This window comes from Aspergillus karnatakaensis, assembly GCF_047715665.1.
Source record: "Aspergillus karnatakaensis strain CBS 102800 unplaced genomic scaffold BJY04scaffold_33, whole genome shotgun sequence".
Taxonomy (NCBI): Eukaryota; Fungi; Ascomycota; class Eurotiomycetes; order Eurotiales; family Aspergillaceae; genus Aspergillus; species Aspergillus karnatakaensis.
Genome location: NW_027395745.1, coordinates 41,162 through 50,965, shown reverse-complemented (window position 1 = coordinate 50,965; position 9,804 = coordinate 41,162). Strand labels below are relative to the sequence as shown.

At 48.8% G+C, this 9,804-nt stretch overlaps 2 protein-coding genes across 2 annotated transcripts; both read right to left on the bottom strand.

The window, feature by feature from the left end:
• Nucleotides 1-367: 367 nt before the first annotated feature.
• BJY04DRAFT_219538 (uncharacterized protein) lies at nucleotides 368-1,282 on the bottom strand (the record flags this gene model as incomplete). Its single annotated transcript, XM_073716605.1, has 2 exons — nucleotides 368-408; nucleotides 475-1,282. 2 exons carry the CDS (start codon nucleotides 1,280-1,282, stop codon nucleotides 368-370), a joined length of 849 nt encoding a protein of 282 aa, XP_073569818.1.
• A 1,047-nt stretch (nucleotides 1,283-2,329) lies between these two features.
• stt4 (1-phosphatidylinositol 4-kinase STT4) lies at nucleotides 2,330-9,693 on the bottom strand. The gene is made up of 11 exons (XM_073711745.1): nucleotides 8,975-9,693; nucleotides 8,736-8,922; nucleotides 5,973-8,666; nucleotides 5,815-5,923; nucleotides 5,598-5,735; nucleotides 5,177-5,549; nucleotides 4,746-5,117; nucleotides 4,434-4,689; nucleotides 4,178-4,375; nucleotides 3,845-4,132; nucleotides 2,330-3,787 (listed from the first exon to the last, which is right to left on the bottom strand). The coding sequence occupies exons 1-11, from the start codon at nucleotides 8,980-8,982 to the stop codon at nucleotides 2,528-2,530; spliced, it is 5,883 nt and encodes a 1,960-aa protein (XP_073569817.1). The 5' UTR covers nucleotides 8,983-9,693; the 3' UTR covers nucleotides 2,330-2,527.
• Between the last annotated feature and the right edge of the window lie 111 nt (nucleotides 9,694-9,804).

The window sequence follows — 9,804 nt, the reverse complement described above, 5'->3', positions numbered from 1 at the left end:
AGACTAGCATCCACTAAATCAACGCCAACCGAGTACAGCGAATGAAACAAGGAGAGTCAGTAAGGCGAAAGGGAAGGGGTGTGATATCACGTGCGACTTGGTTCTCCGGCCAGCAGTGATGTTGTCCCAAGCCGATTGGAGTTATAGAAAAGAAATAGAGTGTGAGTGTCCCAGTAACTTAATACAGAACGGCATGAAATGGACTCGAAAGTAGAAACAGTTGTAAGCAGCTCCAGAGGAGAATACATGTTTCTGGGTGTTACTGTTTGGACTGAGAAGGCAACATGAGCCCCCCAGACCATATTCATAAGGGTCATAGTATGCCTGATATGTATGCTCTGAGACATATACTGAGAACTGGTGCCAATCACTGACATGCGGTAGCCGTATCTCGAGGAATTGTCAAGCCTAGCGCGACAAGCACGCTTTGACAAATTCACTCTGTTATCAAAGATGATTAATCCATAAAATCACCCCGGAGGATCTTCTCCTGGAAAAAGTCGGGTTTATTGTTCTGTTTAGGCTGCTTCGGCATTTCCCGAGCCGGCTGATCCATGGACGCAATGGACGCTGCCCTGCGGTGATGGGCTTGCTGGCCCTGTTGGGTTTGCACCGAAGCTGGCGATATAGGACCGCGTTCAGCCCTTGCTCGAAGAGCTTCAGACCAGTTAAAGCCCTCGCCTATTTGTCGACGAGACTTGTTAGACATATCGTTCTGGGGAAGACCTGTATATGTACTTGCAGATGTTTTCCCTGACACACTATTGTTGACGGAAGAGCCGGGTGCACCAGCAGACAATGCTGTCCGGCACTTTCCAGTCTCAGGTGACATAGGGTAAGAAAGGTGGTATCTACCGTTGCCAATGCTTCCAGCGCGGGCGTCTCGCAATGCTTGAGCACCGAATGAGAGACGGCGAGCAAACGGGGATTTCGGCAGGCCGCCGGGCGGAGAGTTCTCAACATCTTCTGCAACAGCCTCTTCGGCATTTCCGGGGCTGGATCCCACAGAGCTGGAGATACTGCTCTGTCGAAAGTTCCGACCCCCATATTGCAAAGGTTGCGTTGGTGAGCCGGACAGCCCCAAGGTTGTGATGGATAGTCGGCGCCCGTGATTTGGCTGCGCGGCCATAGCGTTGGCCATGGAGCCTTGAGGACCAGCTAGACTTTGGCTGCCCGATCTGTACTCAGGAAAAGAGAGCCCTGGTGATGCTATGGATGCTCGACGCTGGCGCGAGGAGGCAGGGGGGACTGAAATAGGAGGAGTCGAGCTGTGGCTGGACATATTGGCAGGAGAGAGTTTAGAGAAATGATAGGTGAAAAGAGATGGCTGAGAATGCGGTTTGTGCAGTGAAAAGGGTAGAAATAGTAAATCCCTGGGCCTAGGTTGAGAGGGTGGATTGAAGACAGTATCAAAGGAGCAATGATGGTCCAGGTAAGAAAATGCTGCACGAAGGCGGACAAGCACAGCTTGGGAGAGGCAAAGAGGAGATGAATTCTTAGGCAAAAGGCTGCGTAGATCGACCGGGGGGTTAGTTGGGCTATTTGACAAGACGAGTGGCGTGATGTCGTACAAAAGGTCAATCAGGCAGGGGGGAATGTAGGCCGAATGTGAATGCTGGAAAAAAAAAGCGGGGGATGTTGATGATCAGAAACAAAGGGAGATCAATTATTAGGGTGTAGGAGGAGAAGGGGAGGGAGGGAGGGAGGGAGGAGCGGGGAGGCGAAATATAGAGAGGTCAGAAAAGAAAAAGTGTGGTACAAAGTACAAACCTTGATACCTACAGCAATTTAGTGGCTTTCTTATTCGAGAGGGAAGCGGAGGTTGGGAGCAGAAGGAAAGCAAACTAAGCGATGAAAGGAGAGTCAAGACTCAAAAAGAGAGGTAGGTGTCTAAGAAGAAAGAAGCTCAGCTTCTCCAGTGATCTCCTTTTACCCCACAAAATACCTACTAACTTAGAGGTACTGACCGTGGGCCAAATCGGGGCTAGGCTTTCTCCGGACTGCTCACGTCAAGATGATTGCAGCACGGTCTACCTAGGTACTCGTATCCTGCTGTTTGTTCTCTTCGTTTGGCGACACCTAGTCTCATACATTGTCCAGACTCCACTCAAGTTTCACTTCTCCTACCGACTCTCGGAATGCCGAGATTCGGAAAAGGATACAAGAGCAAGAGCAAGAGAGAGTAGTAAACCCATCAAGGGTCGATCAACCTTTGCAACAAATAAGTTAGGCGAAGCCTTCACCTTACGGTGGTGTAGCAGTGATGACGTCAGGAAAAATCCATCTAAATAGTTCCAACCTCCTACACCTAGAGTAGTATCTATCCTCACGGATTCGCTGGGCTCTCAGTTTGTTTTGCCCCTGATTCGATACAACACTGGGGCTGATTATGTTTATTCATGTTGATATAATGTGGTTGTGCTGGTGGATGGTAGTAGTCTTAGACTTACAACGATATTCATGTGTATATAGATCATACTTATACTGGGTGTTTGCCCCCCCTTAAGCAAACAAATACACAGCCATCCTAGTACGGGATGCCGTTAGTGAGGAGCTGAAACTGATCATACCCCTTTGTAGACATGCTCAAATAAGACTTGCGCACCAGCTCTCGCATGAATTCCGCCGCTTCCCTCTCACTTTTCTCAACGACAAATCGATCACGGAAATTTTTCAGGGTCTCTGGCTTGAAACACGGAAGGCCGCTGTCCAGCATCAGAGATACAATGTGGGACAATTTGGCACAGTACGGTCGGGACGCTAGGAATGCCTTAACGACTAAAGACTCGAACCATCGGTAAGGTTGCGTCTGTGTCGGATTGTGGCTACCATGGCTGTTGGCATGAGAGTGGGGAGTCCCACTCATCACGGCTACCATTTCCGAAGTAAGCTTGAATGGCGCGCGCTCGAAGCGTACACCACCGGGAGCGATGTCGAAGCAGAACCCAAAATCAATATGGATGATATGACCAGCATCATCCAACATAATGTTACCGTTATGTCGATCCTTGAACTGCATCAGGTACGAGATAACAGAGTAAGCAGCCATACTCTTGACAAAGTTCGTCCGCGCTTCCTGAAATTGGATCGAGTCTTCGCCGCCATACTTGGAAACAAAATAGTCGTACAATCCATTGACCGCTTCGCGACCGAGCATATCCCGAGAGATCGAGTTGGGCAGCACGTCAATGACTCCACATCCCGGTGCCGTAGAGGTGACCCGGTACGGGAACACCCACACATCGAGTCCGATATTGGAGAAGATACTGCGAAAGGCGGCAATCATCTGCAAAGCCAGCATATCCTGACGACAATCGTCTCCAACTTTAAAGATAGCCGATTGCCAGACTTCATAAGTTTCCTGATGTGAGTTTGAGTGGCGGTTTTGCGTCGTGTTGATCAACTCCTTCTGGTCGGATGCAGCTCCATCGGCACCATCCTCATCTCGCCGTCTTCGGGTCTTTTGGATCCTGAAGGTCGCCAGATAAGGCGCCTTCGCGTGGCTTTGCAGAGGCTTTCCGGACTTGCGATCGATTCCAACCACGACACCGTCTGGATTGCTGGGAAGATAAACACCTACCTCGACCTTGATTTTACGCAGCTCTTCTTCAATTTTCTCCTTCTTTTCCGGTTTGCTCTTCTTAATATAAGGACGAAGTTTCCCCGAAATACCAGTGATCTCGTTGAAGAAGGAGAACTCCCTTTGATAGAAGTCGCGTTCTTCGTCAGTGAAGCTTGTGATCAAGGTATCCATGAATCGATCAAGAGTAGGCTTAAGAGGATCCGGCTATAGAGCACCGTTAGTAAAATGACACGTCATAGTTGACCTCCTCTTTTCACTTACAACTTGAGAGTCCTCGTCTTTATATGAGTTTGCCTTCATATTCCATATCACTTGATGCGCAAACAACTGTGACTGCTTTGCAGTCTCAAGGATATATCGCTCGACATATCCTAGGGCGTCGTAGCGAAGCGCTTGTATCAATTGTGGGACGAAATAGAACCGAACCTCGAGAGAATGGCTCTCTAGAGCTTTCATCGCATATTGTAGAATGAATGGATGGTTGCCATACGCAGGCAAGAAATAGGTCAAGCCTTCGATGGGATTGACAGGAGCCCAGTACAAAAGATACTACGCGTGTTAGCTAGAAGCGCAGATAGAGGCGTGGAAACTCACCTTTAGCTGGAAGGAAATGTCGGACGGCAACGCGGACCCAAACAAGATTTCGAGACTGCTAGGCTCATCAATGGCCTTTTCAGGAAAGTTAAGAAGTAACTTGCGTATATCACTGCTTAACTTTCCAGAAGGGAATCGCATCGCGAGCTGAATTGCTAAGCCTGGACTCTCGGCCCATGCGATCCGTAGCATATGCTCCTAGAGACTATATTAGAAACCGCAGACAGCTATTGTTGAGTATAATTCTGGCACAAACCTCGGTAAGATGTTTACTGAGAGGGGACTGAGATATGTTATGCTTCCGATCAGGATCTAACGGGAAAAGCCACACTTTGAGCCGCGCTCTCTCATTTTCTAAGAGGACCTGGAGCAGGTCCTGTTTGGCCTGCAAGGACGTATAAGGCCATCGGGTGTTGCACCCAACGTTAGAGACCTTGCCCAGAGCAGTAACCACGTCACTCAGGATTTTATCTTCAGCCTTGAGCTGAAGACGATTACCTCCAAAGGACCATCTGAGGACCTAAATGTCAGCGATGCGCCCCTGATAACATGGAGAAGAATGACTTACCTGGGAGGGTGGTTGAACCAGCTGAGGGCGGCCGACAAAACTGCATGTTTATGCCTCCATAGCGTAACACTATCAAGGGAGGTGCAATGCTTGAGTACCCTGAGACAGAAGCAAATTATGCGAAAGTGTAGCTCTCTAGCTAGTGGGTGGTTACTAGCATGCAAAAGGCCTGTCATCGTACGGTCAATGAAGCGGCAGAACAGATGTTCGGTTTGAGCATTGCCTAGGCGCACGGCGTTAAAATGGCTCTCAAAGAAACGAATAATCTGCAAGTGTGGTGCGAGAACGTTCTGTGCCAGTCTTTGCTGCTGAAGCATGGAGTCCTTGTCCGTTGGCAGGAGCTCGATTTTAGCGTACATGGGGTCGACATGGCTGACAGGCAATCATCCACATCAATATTGAGTTGTTCGGGGTGGACGTGCTAAACTTACTTGAACGACGGGTCAAATAACCCTTGCCTCTGTAATACCGTTTTCTCCCACTCTTCAACTATTCCAAAAAGGATAGCTGGTTCCAGCTTGGGGTTTTCGTGAATCACACCCAGCCAGAGAGAGACGCCAATGTTTATGGACTCCTTTGAGAAGATATGAAAGGGCAACGAGACTATGTAGTGAGCAATGGAAGCGTGGGCAGTATCACTACTGCACAATATAGCAGCAGCACGCTGCAATGTGTCGCGAATCTCAGGAAGAGTTATCTCACTTCCCGATATGATTGCTTTTTGAATGTTTGATAAGATATTTCCCAAGCCTTCGCTAAAATTTACAGACGATAATGGGGTTGCGCTGAGATTATAACTGAAGCCTTGATGCCGTTAGCTCTCGAAGTGCTGTAGGTATACGCTGGACTCACCGATGCTTTGGTTAGTCAAAGGCTCAAAGCTGGTCTCTTCAATGTTATTGGTACAGCGATACTTCTGCCTGGCTGTGTGTTGTGCGATGAAGGTTGAGGCAGCATTGAGTTTGGTCAAGCCATGAGGTTCAATAGACCCTGTTGCGGAGTCAGTTACCTTAGTCAGAGCCTCATTACATATTCCAAGATGCCCGCAACAGAGCATGACTAGGCTTACCGAGCCGATGATCAGTTTGGGGTATGAGAGACCCCATCTCAAGCGCGAACGATCGACCCATTGAAATATCACCGTTGCTATCGCTGTCGTCGGATGCCGATAAATATGTCTGACTCCCTTAGCTGACGGTGAGTATTCACCGGCTTGAGGTTGCGTACCTGAAGTAGACCCTTGACATCAAGAGAAGAAATGTCCATAGCCGCCGTTATCCACGCCCTTGCCCGTTCAAGTAGTACATCGAGAGTTTTCCTTCTGTAGCCATAGTTGTCAGGAAGATCAACCTGGACAAGACCAATTGGAGAGGTAAATGATGGCTTCCACTCAAACTCGTCAAGTTCTTCTTCAAGGCAGGACCACCACACAACAGTCAAGAGCTCAAGCAATGCGAAAAGCGAGTGTTTTTCACACAAGGCTGATGGGCATTCTTGTATAATCTTATTTGCGCATAGAATGGCCACCTTCTGAATTCTCTCTATACGGTGACAGCAAGCAACAAAAAAGCCTGCTAATTCTTTGGACAAGTATGAGACAGAAAAGTCCTCTCTCTTTCCAGATAGAGTCAATTCGAGGTAACAACTGACAACCTTTTCGGCAATGGATGTCATGCAGCTAGCCATATCAGTAGCAGCCAAAGCTGGATCCCGGAAGTAGTTCAAGGGTTTAGTGCAGTCTCCAGAGAATGCACGAAGATTTTCGACTAGTAGAGCAGCGTTCAGAAAAACCGCTTTGGGATAGCTCAGGCGCTTGATTTCGGGTTCGCGATGCGGGATTTCACCAATCAGTGCCTTCTTTTGCTCGAGAAGCCGTTGTGGTACATTTCCACGCCTAAGGACGGTATTAAGCTCCACGTCGCTATCAACCATATCCATGCGGTCTTCGGCCACGAGTGTGGGAGAATACTTTGCGAGCAAGCGCAACTCTTCAAAGTGGGTTCGGCCGACAACCGAGTTAAGTGAGATTCCATGGATAGCGATATTGAACCATGCATCACGAAACAAGGTTGAGACATCCTGGTCATAATAATCCAAGTGCTGAACAGATCCATTTTCGGATGAAATAAGTAGCGCTAGCGGCTTTAGTAGCAAGCTAATTTCTTCGGGCGCAAAGGTAATATCGCGGTGTCGTTCATGCTCGAGATTTGTTGCATCGCCTTTGTTCACTATACTTTCCAACAGATGGACAAGATATAGTCTGTACAAAGGAGACCTTCTATCCAGGGAGACTGAAAGGTAAGCCAGAGCGCTCAAGACCGCATTGACGACAATACCGTAGCCCCTAGTAAGGCCATCACGACAAACACGGTCATAGAACTTCAGAAGTAATTGAAATTCTGCATGACCAGTAGTCAGAGCCAATGCTGCTGTCTCTTTGATAATGCATGCATCGACCATGATGTTCAGTTTGCCAATCTTCTGTAGAAGCATGGACTGCGCCAATGCACTGATCTGCTCATCATGACAGCTAGTCGCTATCGTGATGATAGCATGTACAACGCTGCGGTAAGGTGTGTTGTCTTCCAACTCGCTTACAGATAGAGAGGTTATGCTACCATTTTTCGCTTGTTGGAAAGGGGTGAGGGTGACGCCTGCCGGCTCTCCGATGGACTGTCCGGGATACGGTTTCTCAGTCCCAGAGCCAGGACTTAAAACATTCCCTAAGGAATAAAGTGTTGTTATGACAGAATCTTGGGAGAGAACACCAAGGACCTGGGAAAGGCATTGAGCAGCAACAGAGCCTATGCCCACTGCAGGTATTCCACCTTCCACAATGAATCGAAGGAGGGAACGACTTCCCGAAGATGCGCTGTTGATGGACATCCGAGAGATAATAGTTATGCATTTCAGGGCGATAGTTGCGAGTTCTTCGTTTGACATTTGATTCGGGTCGATAAGGGTGTCTTCTAACCATGATAGAAAGTCATCGCTGTTCGCTGTATCCTCACTTAAAATTATACAGTTGAGGTAGCCTACCAGGGCGAGGGCTTTGACAGAAAATGCAAGCCGCTGTTGCCACGGCGAGCCAACTTGCAGGTAGTCCGAACCATCCTCCAAGAGTTGAATTTCGTCCGCGATGACACCGGTTAAGCGATTGATGAGGGCTAGCTCAGCCGCATCATAACTTCGAGCAATTCCCACACCATAAACGTAATCATCCAGAAGATCATCATCCGACATATATTGCGCACCAATGAGGGACGTGACGCACGACTTGATGAATCTCATGTAACCTTCTTGCAAGAGCATGGCCCCTAGTGGACGACCTTCGGTAGTATAGCGTCGAGCGTACCTCCTCCAATCGCGAAGAGTAGGGTCCGAGGACCCCGCACTGCGTACAATAGAGGAAGCAGTCTCAATGGCTACCATGAAATTCTCTGAGAATATTGATTGCAAGTGGTCGACCATTCTGAGCTTTTGAGTGGCAGACCAAAACGGACTGAACTTGGCTGCGGCTTCGAGGAAGCCGACCATTGAGACACAGATGACCAGGACATCGACAGACTCATGAGGGGCACCAAGCGCATTTTCTTTAGAGCAAGAGTCTGAACCGGACACAAGAGCAGCGACTGCCTCCGCACAATTGTACAGGTACTCGTCCACCGTGCTAAGAATTATTTGACGCGACGAAGGGTATTCGGTTCCTAACCGGAGAAGAGCAAACGTAAGGTTATAAGAAAGCGCTTCCCATGGCGAAGGTTTTATATCGTGAAGGAATGGCGATGGACGGAAGAGCTGGCCATGAGACTCTGGAAGGTACTGCGACAGCTGTGAAATCAGTCGTGACGCATGCTCTTCTTTGCCGACTGAAGGGGCTGCTTTGCACAGAGCTACTAGAACAGACAATTCCCGTATATCCTTCATGAGTTAGCCCATGCTCTCTGTTTCATTCTATAATCGCCTTCACAGGAACAGGGCCAGACGAACCATAGGCACCCGTGAAACGGGGGATTGATTATGTAGTACACCATTGAGTGAACCGTTCGGTCGCTGAGGAAGATGTTGGCACTGTCTCGTAAGATGATCGATTTCGGATTCATGGGTGTCTTCGGGGGTATGGACGGCTAGTTTCGCGAGCTTCTCCAGGGCAGAGGCTCGTATATTGGGACTGAAGCTGTTTCTTGGTCAGTTGGTGGCCTCGAGAAGAGGATTCAGGTAAAGCGCACTCATCCATTCCGGGACTGAAGGCGCGGTTTTGAGCGTGGTGTGTTCTTGACTGAGAGCTGTTTTCTCGCAAGCCCCTGATCCTGGTTACAGACCAAGAGCGATGCAGAGTCCGATATTATGATTATGGAGAAGATCCACGTGGGGCGATAGATGCAGCGAGCGGCCTAGGTCCTCGGCCTCCGTGTAAATAATGATGGACGAATACGCACGCCCCGTCGCGTCGGACCTTCTACATCGAGTTCGTCCACCGGATAAATGTATGATGGTCGTGAAGACAATGAAAGAACCGGATGCTCGTCAAGTTACAAATGTACGGGGTATAGCTAGGTCGGTATCCATATCATCCATCCCCTTCGGGCCTCCGCAAAATCGAGACGAACGCGCCGAGAGGATCCCAGAACACCAACCACAGTTGCGAGTGAAAGGAGATATAGGCTAACTAGTCAATGAATATGACTTCGAGATTGTCAAAATGCTGTTCCATCTAGTTCTTCATGACGCTTTTGTCCTCATCGGTCATATCTATCTCCAACGTGGTCGATGGTGGCGGGACCTCCTCCATCCTGGAGGATGACGGATTGCTACGTAACCTGCCTGCCCTTTTTTTTAAGTTGCGGCAGAATAATGTACCTGATTATTGCAGCCGCGACTTGGACTTGGTCCTCCGAGAGCCGCGATTTCCCTCCTTGTTCGTATTGGTCAACCACCATCCCAGTGCGCACGCTCAAGCCCTGGAGAGCTCCAACTTTGAGTTACCCAGTCTCTCTAATTTATTTGTTTTTCTCCAACCGATTCCTCTCTGCGCTTCTCGGTCGGCCTCAATCCTTAA